At 46.2% G+C, this 18,487-nt stretch overlaps 1 protein-coding gene across 1 annotated transcript in view; it reads right to left on the bottom strand.

The window, feature by feature from the left end:
• The window catches only part of LOC103618277 (solute carrier family 23 member 1-like), a 25,411-nt gene extending 8,597 nt beyond the window's left edge, over positions 1 to 16,814 (bottom strand). Inside the window, exons 1-7 of the mRNA XM_008636662.2 lie at positions 13,762 to 16,814; positions 10,071 to 10,220; positions 8,635 to 8,792; positions 5,423 to 5,582; positions 3,959 to 4,140; positions 467 to 587; positions 5 to 126 (exon numbers count right to left, since the gene is read on the bottom strand). Of these exons, the coding sequence (XP_008634884.1) occupies positions 5 to 126; positions 467 to 587; positions 3,959 to 4,140; positions 5,423 to 5,582; positions 8,635 to 8,792; positions 10,071 to 10,220; positions 13,762 to 13,815 (947 nt within the window). The 5' untranslated portion in view covers positions 13,816 to 16,814. The remainder of the gene's footprint in view (positions 1 to 4; positions 127 to 466; positions 588 to 3,958; positions 4,141 to 5,422; positions 5,583 to 8,634; positions 8,793 to 10,070; positions 10,221 to 13,761) is intronic.
• Between the last annotated feature and the right edge of the window lie 1,673 nt (positions 16,815 to 18,487).

Here is an 18,487-nt window from a genome sequence, read left to right on the forward strand (position 1 = left end):
TGACAGAACGTCCCCACGGGTGTCTGTCCGGGCCTGGTGGCCGTAGGCAGTGGGGGCCGCAGGGAGGACGCTGGTCACTGTCAGCGCGTAGCAGAGCAGCCAGCTCAGGGAGAGCCCCAGCAGCACCTGCCCATCACAAGCACCAGTGGGGTCTGGTTAGAGTAAGGCTGCGTCTTCAGCACGGCTGGAGTGGACAAGGTGTCTCCCTGCCCGACCCTTTTCCCTGCACACGGAATGGAGGCAAAGACGCAGCAGGGGCTCCTGGTGGCCCTTCCTTCTTCTCTCCCTCCCTCCCTCCCAATGATCAAGGCCATGGGGAACCTTTTCCCCTCTGCGCCTTGCCACCCAGGCTCGGCTGGGAAGTGCTAACTCATCTGGACACGAGTGGAAAGAGCCCAGGCAGCCCGTGGTGGGTGAGGCCAGTCCCCCCATCACAATCCCCCGGTATCCAGGAACCCCAACCTACCGGGAAGATCTGGAAGAGGTAGATTGGAGAGAAGTGGAACTTCTTGCCTCTCTGGTAAGATGGCAGTGGCACAGCGACATTTTTCAGGTACTGAGAGAACAGAACTATGAAAAAAATAGTCCTAGAAAGAGGGAAAATGAGACCATAAATGAAGTGGGTGCCCAGCTGCTGTCCCCACATTAAGTGAAGACCTGCTACCCAAGAGCCCAGGACTTCAGAGGACCCATAAAAACAGGCTCTCAGCAGCAGAGGGTGGCTCCCCACTTCACCAAGCCAGAGGTGGAACAAGCTTTCCATCATAATCTACTGATAGCTCCTGCACATTTGCAATTATATCTTTTCTCCTTATTATTTCAAGACTGACACCCCAGGTAGCGCATCAATGAGTATGACACAGTTGCAGAAAGGTTAAAAATTATTCCTAAAGTAAAAGAAAGACCTGACAGACATGCAAGGTTCAGGTCCTGCCTGTGTAATTCAGATACACTAGAAATACAGGATTTATTGTTTCCTGATTTTAGGTTTACCTATGCTGCTTTTCAAGGGGCAAAAAGATCCTGTGACACAGAGTAAAAGAAAAGGATTTGGTTTGGCTGTGCAAATCCCTGTTTCAAAAGAAAAAAACGTAGTGGGACTGTGGGGCTGTACATGGTGCCCACAGAGCCCTCCCAGCCAGCCGAGAAGGGGAGAGCACGGCCCTATGTCTGCAAGGGCTGCATGATGGAGGGGCCCTCCAAGGCAAGGTACTCCCATGTGCCCCCAGCAGCACCTGGGGCTCATGCTGGTGGACGTAACTGCAGGTGCAGCTCCTCTCCCATCCCTTGTGTAGGACACATCTGTGAACAGCAGCACATCTGGGTGCACTCACAGCCTGCCCCCCATGCCTTTTACCCAGAAAGGCCAACCAGATGAAGCTGGAGGCTACCACATATGGAGAGAAGGTCAGGGACTGGGCATTCCATTTCAGTTGCTGAGCTGGTAGAAGACCATGGACATTTCCTGTGTTAGCCAGGCCTCTGAAGGGCTCCTCATTATTTTATAACGAATCTAAATTTTGTACATTGAGTGAATTAATCTGGATAGGATTTGGTGAGAAATCAGTTGTACCAGCTGAAGTGCACTGACAGTGTTTTCCACATGTGAAAAGCTGACGAACTGTAGGTGCAATATTCAGGGACAGGCAGAATTCCAACAGTGCAAAGAAAATGCTGTCCTCGGTTCTCTGCAAAGACACTCCACAACATACAGCCAGAGGTTATCTATCCATCAGAATTCAAAGCACTGGATAACTGGAGGCAGAAAGTCTGAGGAGGAACTGGTTCCCATTCATGGTTTCTAATGCTACAGAGCCCAGGCAGACTGTGTGAGCACACATTTTGTGCATTTGCATGAACAAAGGTGCTCAGCAGCCTTACAACTCACTGCAGAACCCTCATCTGTCTCAGGGAGGTGTCACTGCTTATTATTCAGGTTGCCTGACACAATCTAGTAGCAAACTCTATTTTCAGTTGCTTATAGTTCTACCTAACTTTACCCATTCAGGATGAAAATTTCCATGGGAAACATCTGCCTCAGGCCAAATATTTTTGGAAAAATATATATCAAACCTATTTCAAAGAGTGACGTTCAGGAAATAGACATAGCATATAGCCTGCATGGAAAAGTCATTTTGCCTTGAGCAGTAACAAGATCTCCTTATGACCTGGAGCAGAAATCTGAGATTTAGTAGAACTTGTTCTTTGGGGAAAAGGATATTGATGTTTCTCACAAAAATCTGCTCAGGTATGCTCAGTCTGCAACAATGACTCCAGGTCCCAAGCAGTCAGCAGAAACATCTCAGGCTTTCGCATTTGCAGACCATAAAGATTCTGAGCCTTCTGAGTATGTCCAGGCCTTGCCCAGTGATTAACTGTATGTGCACCATCACCAGCGAGTAAGTCACCACACACTAGAGGAGTTTCTTGTGGCAACAATGGGGACCTTCCATCACAAGAACTCTGGGATGTGGTGGGGCTGAACACAGGCCTGAGACCACATGGCTCCTGTTTTCCTCTTTCTCCATCCCTGCTCTCCCTCTTTCACTAATGACATCCACAGAGTATGGAGAAGGCAGCAAAAGAGGACACATCTGGGATGGCTCAGAGCACAATGACCAGGCTGGGGCTAAGGTGTCTGAGTCAGGAAAGAATGGATTGGGATTATCACAGGTAGAAGATGGGACACAAAGGAACAGGACAGAAAAGGGGACTTGGGCTGAGAGTAGGGACACAGGCTGAAGGACTGGGACCCCATTAATGGAGTGGCACAGTTGGGCGAAGAGTCAAGCATGAATCTGAGCTTAGGAGCTAGTGGCTGGAGAAGAGCAGCAGAGAAAGGAGATAGTCCAGGCAAGGACATACAGTTTGAAGAGGAAAATTCACACTGGCTAAGCAAAGGGGTTAGGACAAATCACCAGAGCTGGAGAACAGGACAACAAGCCAGGGATATGATGGGAGAAACACTGGTGAAAAGACAGCTAGGTTTTGAGCAGGGCTTGGAATTGTATAGGGTGCTGGTAGAAGAGACCAGATAGGTGAGGAACTGGGGGTGGAAAAGAGGGGTGGCTTTTGGGGTCTGGGAGGGCAGGTGCAGGGAGGAGAAGAGACCAGGAGAGAAGTGTACTGGAGCATGTCCTCCCAACAGCGTGCTGTCTTTCAAGGGCTACAATCAAGCCTGTGTCTCGAGTCCTCAAAATCAGCTCTGAAAGCACCAGTAAATAATGGGAGCCCACAGAGAAGTTAACAACTTACTCCTGTTGCATGCTATCCCATGCTGAAGTCTAAATTAGGGAGCTGAAGGTGCCAAGTCTGCAAGGCAACCACACAGTGGCATTTCTCCTTTTTTAACTCATTTCTGAAATACCAAGGAAATTCTGCTGCAGTCTACACTCGTGCACAAGGGCAGGCACACAAATGTCCCTGCAAGAGCACTCACTGCTGCAAAGCTACATGTGCAAATAGACCTTTCCAGAGCCCCCCAGGCCCTCTCTGGAGAGAACAATTCCTCCTATTCATGTGAAGACAATATATAAAGCACCAGCTATTTCAACATAGAATACCTAACTCTGAGTGCTCAACTTTGTCATTTTAGGATGTCTTTTCAACTTAAATAACGGGTGTGTAAGACAGTGTGTGTAGACAACTGTGACAGAGACTGCACACATGTGGGAAAGGCTTGTATCTCTACTGACCTATGAACTTTGGCTTTTCACAAAAATCAGGGGTTTTAACTCATTTTTGGGTTTTGCTGTGTTGCTGAGGGCTTTAGCCTTCTGGGGGTTGGAGGAGAATGACTATGCCACGTGGCTGCCTTGCACAAGCCTGTCACATGTCAGTGCTCAACAAATAAACCTTGAACCCAGGGGAATTCCAGTACAGACGGCGACACTTGGTTTCATATTAGAGGCAGGTGATTTGTGTACTCTCAGCTTTCCCACAGAGATGTGAGACTTACATGAATGCTACACCCCAGTGCTGCCCAGCCATATCCCCAGCTGACTCAAACAGAGGTAGTGCAACCAAGGTGATGGTGGGGGCAATCGTCAGGGGGCCGATGAACCTCATCAGAAATCCAATCAGGCCAGAAAATCCAACGAAGATTTGAAAGCAGGAAGCTACAATGATAGTTCCTTGCACCTAGGAAAATGGAGGATAAAAACAGAGGTTGGAAGGAGCTCCAGCTGTTGAGCCTTTTCTTCATGTTAGTGCAAATCCAGCATGAGAGCCAGGCTCAGTCTCCAGTGACAGACTGGCATAGAGGCCTCCTGCTGACAACAGTAAAACCTGGCTGAGAATTACATGTGGGAAGGACCACCAAAGCAGCAGCACAGCAACTGCCTCTTTGGCTGATGGATTTAGTCCTCACCAGGGCTAATTTTGTTCCAGAGATCACCTCCTCCCCATCCTCTTGGGCCACCCAAGCATGCACCACCTGCCCTGCACTCTCCTGCCTCCTCGTCCAAGGCAGGGGAAAAGCTCTTGCCCAAAAACAGGAGCAGGGCCATGGTCTCTACTGATCTCCCTTTTGGGAAGGGCTTGGGTCTCTTCAGCACACTGGTGGGGCAAGTGACTCATTACAGCCTCTTTATTTTCCAGAGTATCAGTTTCGCTCTGGGAACACATTTATCACCCTGAACTTCCCAGTGTTTGACAATCACTGACAAGGAGCCAGCAATTACATTCTGAAATGTCAGCTTCAGGCAGGGGTGAGGCTGCTCTCTGCCTTCTCAGATTTGGTGATAAGCCCAGGTTGGGACATCTGTGGTGCTGAGCACCTTCCTTTCCCCAGCTCCAAAAGGAAGAGAAACACAGGGGCTGGGTGAATGAAAGGAGATGTCAGCCATGCCCTTGTGATAAATTTATGTGTATCAGTAGAGAGCAACCTGTGCTGCACAGCAAAATCCTTTGTGAGCTTTCAACACTTTCCAAGTGGTTTGGAAAGCACACCAACAAATGGATCAATAGAGGCAAATTTAGTCACTTGCTCTGATAAAGGCAATCAATGTAGAATAAGGCATTCCTCCTCCCTTCTGATTACCTAAGAATGCCCTTTTCCTTAATATTTACAGTAGGTTTTGCCTTGCTTTTTTTTTTTTTTAAACTAGGTTTCCTGTGCTCAGACAGGGTTCTTTCCTTGAAAATATTTTCCCTCCCTTGCTTCTTCAAGGCTAACCATGCTTCACACAGAACGGATCTGACTGGACCAGTGGAGACTGCAGGGACCATAAATCACATGAGGAAGCCTGCATGTCCCCTGTTCAGCAGCTTTTTTGATGCTTAGGAAGCTGCAACAGCATGAGGGCCAAGGTTCATTGGGGATAGAAGTTTCTCCAGCTGTGGTGGTCATGACATGGTCAGGCACTTTACTGAAAGCAAACAGCCCTGATACAAAGCAGGTGGCACTGAAAAGGTAATATACCTCTCGCATCCGTGTCTGCCAGACTTGGACAAATTCTGGTGAAGAGGCATTGACCAGGGTGGCATTCTGTGTCCAGGCAGGACACTTCCAAGTGGGAAGAGACAGCATTGCCAAGGTGGGGGCCAGGAATGTGAAAGTCCCTCCTTGAATAATAGGCAGCCTAGAAGGAGAGCAGAGGGAAAAAATGACAAGTGAGAATGATAGAAACTCAGCTCCATGTGGGTGAGAGAAAGGAAAGCTAAATAAATTTAAAAATCAGTCTGTCCATGGCCTCTGACATTATCTTTTGAAATGTTGTGGCAGGTCACCATCACTGACCATGGGTAGGAATTACTGCCCATTGCATGCAAGAGCAGTGACATGGGGGAAGAGCTGAGGTTCAAATACCAGCAAAGGAGGGGCACATCGGTGCTACAGTCCAACCCTGCTACCCTTTGTTAAGGAAAAAGCAGTCCTCCTAATGGCCAATGAGACCACAGACCTGCACAGAGTAGAAAAACCAAAGGAAAAATCTGGAGGAGGGAAAACCACCAAGGAATAAAGATGGTGAGACACTGAAGAAAAGCTCAGCATCACTCTTGCCAATATCCAGTTGCTTCCTCTGTCCCCTTTGGCTGTTTCGGTTTTCTTCACAGTCTGCTCATGAACACAAGGACATGCACTAACTATTTTCCATGTCACAATGATCCTGTCTGAGGGTGATAGAAAATGTGACTTGGCTTTTAGTACCAGGGTTTTAATGCCAATTCCTCTTCTGCATTTCCACTGAAACTAGAAAGAAAACCTGCATGGAGGGGTCTGTGGGCACTGACTGGATGAGACCATGGCTCTCCCCCCACACCACATGTCTCCTGGCTTAGAGTATCTTTCCCTCTGGGAATCCCTCAGGCTGGCAAGGAGCTTGCATCTGCAGAGGAGCTCAGCACCAGCTTCATGCAGAGATTTATACAGCAAAGCAATGCTCCTTTGAGCTACACCAGCCTCTTCTCTTTCCATGCTCAAAGAAATGAAGACAGAGACCTAAAAGGCCTGACTGGCTCCTCAAAGCCCCACACAATTTTGCCCCCATTGCAGAGCAAGTTTTTTTAACCATTCCTCTAGTGTGCTTGAAAAATCCTAAGCTGCCTGAGGGCTGGCACAGCAGTCCTGAAACAGCCAAGGGAAACCTCCAAGGTGCCTGTGTTTCCTCCGTATAGGAAGCACCCCTAGGAGGAACCCCAAAGCAACCTCTCCTTGTGCCAGGAGCTCTCATGGCACCTGCTCAGACAAGCCATGGGACAGCAATTTGCAATTCATGTGAGTGATTTTGCACAGCTTTCCCTGAAACAGAGACATTTCTACAGTTCTTGAAAACAAGAGATGGCGCAGCTGTAACAGCACCGTGTCTCTGTCACCTAAAACAAATATTTTTATCAGTCATGCACAACTGAAGCACTGTCAAAGCTTTGAAATAATTTTGCTGGGCAAGGCACAAGAAACAAACAAAAAAAACCAGAGAAGGCTCAGGGTCATGACTTAGAATCTAACAATAGATTTATAGTTCCTGCAGTGTTGGTCCTTAAGCTATTTCACAGCCAGTGTTGGCATGGGTGGGCTCAGTGTTGACATGGGTAGGCTCAGAGGAAAATGGGGTGCCAAAGTGATGCTTATGGGGCACACTGAACTCTTTTCTATGGGGTTTGCAAGAGGGAAAGCTGCAGAATTAGGGAAGGCAATATTATGTTTTGATAATCAATACATGATGTCCAAGCATTTACTAAGCAAGGCTCACCACAACGGCAAGTGACCTGTGTCTCCCCTCAGAAGTCTCTGATAGTGTCTCTGGTGACTGTCTGGGACCCCCTGCTGCTTTTTCATGCTGTGTAACATGACTGAGCTGCAGGTTGCAGTGGGTCAGCTTCTCCCTTGGCTATTGCATCATGAATATCCTCATGCCTTATAGCTGGGGTCAGCAACAAGGCAACTGTACCCTCAGCACGGCAGAAGCCATTCAAGTTTATCCCATGGGAACAACTCCTTACCATTTAATTTGATCTATAGTACCTCAATTAGCTATTCAGCCATGGGAGAGAGAGGCTCCCTGCTCCTCTTTCATCCTCAGCTACCCATAGACCAGGGGACATCACAGCTCTCAGGAATTCACCGAGGCATTTGGAGGGTGCCTGGGAGAACACAGAACTCCTGATTTGCACCAGCAGCAATGGTCACGCATCCCAGCCTTAATTTAGCTGAAGAACCAGTTTCTCTGTTTTTTGTGGTCAGGGTGCCCCTCCTTCCTCCACTAATCCTGTAACAATGTAGGAGGGGAGCACCCTCCAGGAAGTTTGTCTACAGACACTTCTTAAGACAGAGATAGAAAAGTTTCAGTAGTGAATTAAGCAGAAGGGGTAAAAACATTTTGTGGAGCTGACAGTTGACCAGTGATTTGATGGCAGAAGTTTGAACCAGAGTCCTTCAGATTCAGAAGCCAAAGAATGTGTAATTTTTGTCTTTAAAGCAACAAACACAGGTTCCCACCATACTGGAGTTAAAAACAGCCTGTGGAAGGAGAGAGGAAGCCCAGAGTTATGACAAGGGGAACAGAAGAAATTTTTCAAGGTCAGCAAAGATACAGGGTCTTTCTGGAAAGAGGGAATACTTACAGTCATCTCTCTCATTAAATGCTTCATTTTCTGGGTACTGAATGGCAACTCCATGCTCACCTCACTGCTGGCTGCCCACCAGCAAAGGATTTACCTTTATGCCACAAATCCCTGAGCATGGGAAGTGGCACCACCTAACAAGATGTGCTGCTGAGCTCATCCCTAAGTGGTGGCAGGTGGACTTCAATTTCTCCTAATTATCCCCTCCCCTAGAGTTTCCTGTAGAATCTGTGCTCTCTTGACCCTGGGTCCAAATCAGAAGGCTCCTGCCTTATCTGGAGGATTGCTGGAGTAAGGAGCAAGCAGGTACTTTTTACTGCATGTTGCAATGCTCTATTATTTTGAGGACAGATTCCTTAAAGGCCCGACAAAAGGTATATGAAGTATCAGGAGATGCAAAATTCAGAACAGCAAGGTAGCCCTGTAAAGCTCTCAGCAGTTTCATGGTGCTTTGGCATGGGCCCTGATTGCCCAAGGGTAACAAACAACTCTCACTGATAAACTTTACAACAAGGTGATGGCCTAGCACACAGTAATTGCTCACATTCCCAGTTCTTGCATTTGGCCTACCTGACTCCAAAGAGGACTTGCAGCAGGGTGCAAATTCCTGAGACAAAGAAGATGGTGCTGATCAGGTGGCTCTGGGTCAGTAGATCATGCTGGAGGCAAAGCCCTTCGGACAGGATCAGCGGGACGGCTACAAGACCTCCCATGGCTGTCAAGAAGTGCTAGGAGCCACAGAGAAAGACTGGGTGAAGAAGGACACAGAACTGGCTCTATATTATTACCATGTTGTTGAGAGAACTCACAGATTTGTGCTTGGGCAATACCAGTATTACCCATTCTCTCTCTTTTTTTTTTTGGCAGCTTTAATGCTCTGTTAGGGGCTGTTCCAAAGCACCTACAAGAATTGCAATGCACCCGCTGAAATGTCTCCTCCTTTACATGTCCAAAGACTTGTTGTAGTGCTCTGGCCACTGTCAGACACAACCAGTTTATCCCCAGCACCTGCAGACAAAGCTGTTGGACATAGTTTTCCAGGAAGCTGGGGACATCCCAAGGTACAGGGAGAGAGCAATCAGGCAAAGTGAATGCAAATATTTCAGTCCGTCTTATTTACACCACAAAGGATGACGTAAAAAGTTGGGAATTTGGAGCTACATGTTCTTTGCCCTCAGTAGCTTTTCTCACAGTGCAGTTACGGATAACCATAAAAAGTGAGTGCCAAAGAATGGAAGAATTTGGCCTTGTATTTGTTAGAAGAGTCACAGACATATTTCTACAATGACCTGTAGTTAATGACTAAATCTGAAAATAATTTTTCACACTTCTTTTTGTTTTAATTATTAACCTTTTTTGGTCACTCTCACTTTGGAGCACAGGACTGCAGTGGTGGAACTGGTGGCACTCAGAAACTCACTGTATTCATTAGAAGCATGTTTTATTAAAATTATGATGCAGATGTGTTGGGTTGATGCACTCTAGATTTCCCTTTAAGGAAACAAAGTACAAAATTCTACCAACCTCCAAGCACAGTCCATCATTATCTTAATGACTCTGAGGTCTCTTTTTCCCCCAGGCTCCCTACCTGGGCATGGCATTGGTGGCACTGGGTCATTTAACACACCTGGGCACAGACCAGCCAAAACAGTGTGTGCCTTTCTGCTGAGGTTTTGTTGCCATGGGAAGGCTGAAGTTCAGAAGCATTTGGCTACCTTCAGCCAAGGTACCCAACATGTTTGTATTAACTATATGACACCCGGCCCCAGGACTCTGCCTGACCATTTACACTTCAAAGGGTGCAGTGTAGCTGTGGGCACAATGATAACACTCAGTGCTCAGGATGTGGACCAAAGGACTTGAGCTCACTGAGATCCACCCTCACAGCTCCAGTCAAGACCAGTGAAGGTAAAGCACTCCCAAATTCAGGTTTCACCCCAATCAACTGGCTGAACAGCCATGTAACTTTTACCTACTCCCAGCCTCCACCTTCTTCCCCATCTCACCTGAATGCCCAGCAGGATGCACAGATACCAGGGAGGCACATCTATGACAGTGTAGCCAAGCTTGATCCCACTGGGGCCAGTGCCCCCACCTTCCTCTGGGCCCCAGGCAGCACAAGCTGATGAGGAACAGCAGTGGCTCCCATCTTCATCCTGGACAACAGGAGAAACACTTTGTTAGCCACAGCCCGGCCCTGCAGATGCCCAGCAGCTGCCTCTCTTGCAGCTACACTCCACATCCGGCAGGAACACCTCCTATGTAGCTTTCAACAATGCCACAATATTAAAAAAAATAATATTATGGAGGGGAAATTAAAATAGAGGCACAAAACACATATGGAAAATTTTTGTATGCACTAGTGTGTCTAGGCCTCAAGAAACAGTAGAGGGTGTCTCAATCTCAAAGGGACATCTGGACAAAGTGCATTAGTATCATTAAAATCTAGCTAAGGATGAAGAAACTGCAACCAAGAAAAGAGTGTGCAGTGGGTTCATCAGTGAAAGCTGCACTGTCCTCTGGTCTCTCTCCCTCCCAGCAGTTCCACCCAAACAGCATTTTTGATGAAATAAGCTAAAACACCTGGCTGCCACTAATTACTGAGTAGAAACACATTTTATATTTCACTTCCTTGGTCTTCTCCTTCCAATCTCCTTATGCTCACCCTTACCAGTGTTCCACCTTGATAAAGACACCTGCCTTTTGTCTTATTAGAAAACCCTGCTCCTACAGAGGAACTGAGTGAAACACAGAGACACCAGTAGATGGGAAATCCAAGCATCCATGCCAAAGGAGCTGACTGAAATTGCTACCCAGGAAGGCTCGGTCTCCTCCCAGGCAGCCAGAAGCCCCAGGACTTCCCAGGGAGCTGTATGCCTTGCAGAGTTTACTTACATAAAGGTGCACTTTGCCAAGGAAAGCAAAGTAGGGCTTTGCTTCATTTGCAACAGCTTTTAAGTTAAGTAAATGCTCCTGGTTGTTCACTCCTCCTTCCAGCCCACCCTGACCCCTGTGCGCACACACACTCACACGAGTGGGGTGGAGAGAGGCTGCCTGGGAAACTGCAACACTTAGAGCCAGATGCAAAAGCTAATTAAGATCCCAAAGCATTTGTTTCATCAACCCATCTCCAACCAGCAAGTCCTCAGCATGCTGGCAGCAGAGGGCTTTTCTGGGCTGACATGCCCTGCTCTGTCACGCAGGGACAGAAACCTGCTGTCTGGAGAAGCTCAACCAGTTTGCCTGCACCAAACTTCTTTTTGTTTTTTTATCCAAGTCCTGTGGGAACACGAAGACACCAAAATGCCCAACACAGCAAAGTGTCTGCAGAAACACTCCTGGCCTACCTACTGATGGAGGCAAACAGGTAGTGCTGTGGTCAGGGAACGGGGATAAAATTAATGTTGCGTTCTGTTGTAAATTTTGCAGGTGTGGCAGATTAACACCAAATTCATTTGCCTGACACCTCCAGGTTTCCATTCTCTTGGCTGAGCCTCCAAAGTCCCATTTTAGATCACGCTGCTGAAAACAGGTCGTGTAATCCCTAGGACTCCAGACCCTAATATTGTTATTGATCTGAACTGTTGTGTGAGGGGTGGGAAACTCAGGTTGTAAGGGTATAATTGCTCATTAATTTCTTTGTTCAAGGTCCCTCCCCAGAGGCATGCAGCTCAAGCTGTTTCTACTGCAGTACCACTCAAATAAACTACCTTAATCAACTCAAAGCCCGAGACTCTGCTATGGGATACCTAGGGTGGAGAAGCCTCTTTAACAACATAATGTATTTATCCAGCCTAGGCAAACCGGGAGCATTACAAATACTTCAAAATAGATAGGTGACAGCAGAGTTAATTCAAACGGGACTCGAGCATGAACTTCAAGAGCAAAAGGTGTTCCTTAATAACTCCCTGTGCAGACATTTTCATTTCAGAACAAGAGAGCCTGAGCCATGGATTAACAAATGTACAGCAAGGTACTTAAGACTGCCCATGCATGGGGTTATTTGTGGACAACTCCTGAGTAACACCACAGGTAGACAAATGCTAAGCTAGGCAGACAGCAGTAAGCTCTTTTCTTTTCATTGCAATTTTCCCCGTATTAACCAGGAGGCATATTCCAGCCAGGCAGAGCCTGTGCCAGTAACAGCCCTGCATGATCATCACATGAGGGCCTGACCCTACCCAGGAGCTGGAGGGGAGCAAGCAGGGCTCAGCAGGAAAAGAATGGAGTGGAGATAACAGGATGAGACAGGGACTCAAACCAAAATGCAGGAGGTATCATCTTAAAATCAAAAAACGTTATTTTGCTGTGACAGTGACCAAACACTACACAGGTTGCTTAGAGAGGTTGTGGATTCTCCACCCTTAGAGATATTAAAAACTGTTTAGACACAGTCCTAGGCAGCTGGCTCTGGGCAACCCTGCTTGAGCAGGGGGTTTGGAGAAGGTGACCTCCAGAGTTGCATTCTGACCTCAGCCAGCCTGTGATGCTGAGATGCTGTCAGGAGGACAAAGCAGGAGAAGTCTGGAGCAGGGAAGGGAAACCACTATTGGGGGTTCTCAGCCCAGCTGCTCCCATGAATTCAGGGGACCAGTACATCTTCCATGTGCCTCAGGCTCCAGACACAGCACAAGGGCCCTCAATTGCATCTTAAATAAGTGCATCAGGAAGGCAGTCAGGAACTGAACTGCTTGAACCACAGGTAAAAGACCTTTGTCTTCTACCTTCTTTAGGATGATTCAGACCATAAGAATTCACAAGTCTGATATGTGTTACGGAAGAACAAATTGAAATTGAGAGCCTGTTAAAAATAAGGAAAGAAAACTCTGACTGGCTCTGAGCACTTCCCTGAGGCTCTGCTTACAGCTGGCACAACACCTTCACTGCACATAGCAAACTCACTGAGGACTACCCAAGAAATGTGTGATTTGTACACTAGGAGGTTAAATGCTTCCTCCAAGGTAGCATAGACAGGTGGTCTGTACCAAGGTAGTGAGATGGTTGCAGGACCCCACTCCTTCACACCTGCTGACAGGAAATAAGCAAAGTTTTTAGTTTCTAATGGAGGTGACCCCTGCTGTGGGATAGGAAAGGGGCTTCCACGCCCCAGGACCTTGCTTCATGGCTGTTATAGCTAGCAGCATTCTCAGTGCACCCCACACCCCTGCACTGGTACATCATTTACAGCTTTTACTACACTGCTACAATTCTCCAGGGTGCCCTCCACAGCTGACACCCAAATCCCTTCTTCACCCACCTTTCTGACAATTCGCCTCACTGGAAATAGGTCCAGAAGACAAAGAAACACGGTATTTACTAGGCTAAATTTCTATTATAATTTTTCTAATTAATACATAAAATGCTTTACCCAGGAACACAGCCAGAAGCTCACTTGCTTTTCAGTACAGATACACTTGCACTGCCATTCATCTACATTATCATTTTAGAAATAATGGAGAGTAAAGAAGTTAAAAGAGTGCCAGAGAGTAGAAAGTATGCTGGGTCTGCAGCAGCAGCAGAGGCTGTAGTGAGGAAATCATTCCTGTCAATAAGATTCTTGTCAGTAAGAGCCAAGACAGAAGTTAAGCACACACCAGAATTATTGCAGCAGCCCGAGCCCCCGGCTTTCCCTTTCTTCTCCTTTCACAGGGCTTGCACCTGTTTATGCAAGAATTCCCCTTCAGAGAGCAGACTCACCACAAAGCTGGGGTTATCTAGCCCGTTGAGATCTTTGTCTGAGGAGGGGGTCATGCCTTCCACTTGCCTTCACCGACTGCCTTGAAAAAGAACCAGTCAGAAGAGGAAAGCCTCCCAAATTCCCACTCCGTCCAGTCAAAACCACTCTAAAAGAAACAGGGTGAGAAGATGCAGAAGCTGGATTTCAGGACCCAAACAGCGCTCAGTCCTAGCTATTCATGTGAGCTGTATCGCAGAAGCATTTCCTTTTCTTTGGCTTAGATAAGCAACTCCTCCGGCTGATTAGAGGACCGGCATTCACATCAAACTGGGAAGCAGCCCTTCCCTGGAATGAGTTAATCAGTACCTCACGACAGAAAAAACTTCATCCATAGGTAAGGATGCTAGAGGATATCAGAGGCATCCTGCACAGCCTTGGAAATTGTTGCTTCATTACTGTTTCAAGAGCAACTTGCATTTTTTTGTGTGGGTCGGGCCTGTTTAAAGATCTTTGTCATCACCTTTGGGAAATTCAATTATTAGATAGTTTCACTTCCTTCATATGTAAACAACTGTGTATTTTGGCTTAAGTACAAACACTGTCATCTTGTGGGGTACTCCTATTACAGCCTGAAAAGAATGAAGCTTTTCTGTGAATTTATTTATGGCAGCAATCAACGATCACGTGTTGAGATATATTAGTTGTTTAGCTTAAATAAGTTTTAAATAGAATGAGTCATAGTTGTAATACTGTGTGATTTAGAATGCTGTTTGCTTAGCTTTACTTGCTTAGCATGAGTAGCTAGATTTACAGAAGCCTTGGCGCACAAGCTGTGGACTTTCACTGACATATGCTTTTGGCTGAAAACAGTTAATTTTCCTAGTAACTGGTACAGTGCTGTGTTTTGTCTTTAGTATGAGAAAAATATTGGTAATACCCTGATGCTTTAGTTGTAATATTTATCCTGAGTCTAACACTTTTTTAGTTCCCCATGTTCTGCCAGAGAACAGGTGCACAAGAAATGCAAAACAGAAGATAAAGATGCTACAACCATCAACTCAATAAAATTAGGCAATGGCCTGCCTGCATGAAGACAGAGAAGGAATCCAATAAGATATTAGAAGACACAGACCAAAAATCACCATTGGACTAAAAAAGTGCATTAAGAGCATATGAAGGGCAGGTATGCAATCTTAAGCATATAATTGCCTGGGGATTTCTTTGTTCATGGTCCCTCTCTGAAGGCATTCAGCTCAAGCTGACCTGTTGCTGTACCATTCTGTTAAATTCTTTATTTTTATAAATTCTGATGCCTGCAACTCTGTTGTGGGAAACCTATGGTTGAGCCTGAATGAGGAGGAAGTGCACCTGAGAGCACGTGTGTGTGTGTGTGTGTGTGTGTGTGTGTGTGTGTGTGTAAAGGGACACCCATTGGCTCATGGAGCTGCTCACTGTGAAATGACTTTGGTCTCAGCTGTTATAGTCTTGGGTGAGGGGTGGGTGTGCGTGTGTGACTCCTGGAATGCTCAGGCAGCGGCTCCTCCTTTCACACAAGTCATCAGAACATGACACCAGACAGGTACAGAAAACATAAGACTGAAAAAAGATTACTTCAGGTCATCTGATTATCCCCATGCAGCTAAGGATCCTAGCTCACGACCATCAGATGGCCCAAAGCATAGTTACCCTTTTCTTAACAATTAGCAAATGGTATTAATGCTCCATCAAACCATTCCGGACACCCCACCCCTCCCCTACTTAGATTAAATTCTGTTTAATTTAATGGCTTCCTAAGGCAGTGAGCTTCCCAGACCAGTTGCAAAAAACTCCTTCAGAGAGGGGCATGTCATCACCCACACTTAGTGACCAGCCATTGGCAACATCTGGTTTCCACAAAGGATGCAGTGGAACTGAAATAAATCCCAGCCCCTACTTCTTCTACAGAGCTTTGGTATTCTCAGATCTTCTCTTGAGACCAGGACTGCATTACAGATAGGACAACATCGCCCTAAACACTGAGTGAAGTTACGACCTGCTGGACAGATAAATTCAAAGACATCAAAATCATTGAACCATAGGATGGTTCGCATTAGAAGAGACCTGGAAGATCATAGAATCATAGACTCATAGAATGAGTTGGGTTGGAAGGGACCTTAAAGATCATCTAGTTCTAGACACAGCACAGTATTCCTCCGGGGCTAGTCTATCTTCCCAGTAAATTTTTATGCAACCTCCCATTAAAGAAAGTCTCCTACCTCCTAATTTCAGCCCAGCATCTGTTCAATGACTCCTCAGTCCTGCCATAACCTTGTTTTCAGATGAGACCCAGGTACTCAGTAACCAGGGCTTCTTAAACAAGTTGTATAAACTGGTGTAACATCCCAAAGGCATGGGTGCATAACAACACCTGTGTCATCTAGACTAGCATGTGAAACTGCCCACACAAATAGAATTAAGTGAACAGGATGAGAAGAACAAAATAATAACAACAACAACAACAATCCTTTTTCTCAAGAAAAGCTCAGCAGAAAACCTGTTTGCCCTCCCGGGAAATCCTGCAGTGCAAAAAATGCACTTCTTAGAGTACTGAGTTTGTAGATTTTAATGAAAAACACAAGAAGTAAGTCCTACATAGCCAAAAGCCTGAACATTAGAGTAGGCCTGTTAGGAATGAAAAGTTTAACAATACCAGCCTCTGGCCAACAGGTTAATAATCTGGAATCTAGATGAAGGTTATGAAATAGTACAATGTACATGTCAAAGTAGAAATTTATGTGGTCCATGTGAAATGCTCCAGCCTGGAATATCCTGCCTTCCGAAATAAGCAAGAAAAGTAGGAAGTCTCTGTGTACAGGCAAATGTTTGTATACATAACGTATATATGCACATTTAGGTGCATATTTAAGTATATATAACAGGATTAGCAATAAATTACTAAATTGTGAGGTTTTTCAGAACAAGGAGTTATTCAATTACCAAAAACGCATGTTTGAACAGCAATGTTGTGAACTAATGATTATTGACAACAGCCTACTCATTGTACAAATGACTTTTAAGTATAAATGGGCAGGTATACCCTTTTCAAGTTATTCATAATGTTTTAGGAAAGATAACAAAAAAATATAATACAGAGTGCCTTTAGACTTGTGTGCCTGGCATATCTCTTGCTATCAGTCAAATGATCTGGCCAGCTGCTCGTGACAGTAAAAGCTGGCTCAGTTTATGCCTCTCAGGGGCATAAACACATGGAGACTTATCTGTTAAAAGCAGCTAATCAAGGACAAGCTTAGGAACATGGGAGACAAAGTGCAAATACTCAGGCTTGATCCCAAGTCTCCTGTCTCCACAAGGAGTGCCTGGACCATATGTATCCCAACTCTCCTGACAGGGCCATTTTTCTCTCTTATGCTACATTCCTCCCTCTAAGTCTTCCTCCAGGGCATATTCCATAATGAATCAACCTGTAATGTCACCCTGAGATGCAAACCTAAACTGTCCCTGGTTGTGCCTCCACAGTCAAGAAGTCTCCCTCACTCCTTAGATTGCCTAACTGCAGTTGGGGTGACACCAGCGTGGCAACTTCCAAGGCCCTACTGGTTGATATAGATGTGGCAAGTACCTGCCTCACACCATCCTTAAAAGATCTGTGTGGTGATAAATCTGAGCATGCTGGCAGATTTATCCACTACCAGTGGCTACAGGCAGGTTTGGTGCCTGAAAATCCTCCCTCTGACTTTAAGCAACTGCAGTGCAGGCACTGATACAGGAGCTCCCTTTGCCTTCAGTGGGTACCCCTAAAACTTCCAGTGCACCTTGAAATTGGAGTCCCAAGTGGGATGGATTCACAGCTTCACAGAATATTCTGAATTAGAAGGGACCCACAAGCAGCATCAAGTCTAACTTTTAAGTAAATGGCCCATATGGGGATTGAACCCACAACCTTGATGTTATTAGCACCATATTCTTTCCCAAATTATGAACCAACCAGGAGTGACTGGCACAGATGAAGATGTCTAAAGCTGAAGGAGAGGCTTCCCTCCATGCGGGGCTGTGCACATGTAACCCGGGGAGGTGCAGATTTACTGAGTTGTGCCAAGGCCCTTGCTGAGAGAGCAGGTTCATCCACAGTGCTCTCACAGACCTGTGGCACTGAATTCCAGCTACTGGAGTTGAATAAAGGTGTGTCTAAAGGGAACTCAGGGCTATGAAATAAAAGCAGTGCAGTATAGAAGAGGCATGTCTTAGAGACTTTGTGAAAAAAAACTCCAACAAAACACCAAAGACTGCAATCATCTTTCTGGAGAACAGTTTGTTCTTCCACAGCTCTAGCCCTGGCTGGTTTGCACAAAGGATGGACTAGCAAGAGAGCTAAGCAAGTGACTTGCAATTACTAATTTAGTTACAAAACACCTCTATGTCCTTCTGTCTGCAAAACCTTCTGCAAGGAAGGAGGATACCCATGGTCACTGACTTGAAATTAGTACCTGTGTGTTCATTGAATCTTAGAGTAGTTTCAGCTGGAAGGGACCTTAAGGGTCACCTAGTTCCAAGCCCCCTGCCATGGACAGGGGCACCTTTCACTAGACCAGGTTGCTTCAAACCCCTTGAACACTTCCTGGGATGGAGCATTCACAATTTCTCTGGGCATCCACAACTTCTCTGTAGTTCAGAGTTCAGTAGTGGGAGTGTGTGAGAGGGGCACTTCTGCAGAGGGGAGATTTAAAAGGTTCAAAGGGGCACAAGAGA

This window comes from Corvus brachyrhynchos, unplaced genomic scaffold (genome assembly GCF_000691975.1).
Source record: "Corvus brachyrhynchos isolate BGI_N302 unplaced genomic scaffold, ASM69197v1 scaffold56, whole genome shotgun sequence".
In the NCBI taxonomy this organism is placed as follows: Eukaryota; Metazoa; Chordata; class Aves; order Passeriformes; family Corvidae; genus Corvus; species Corvus brachyrhynchos.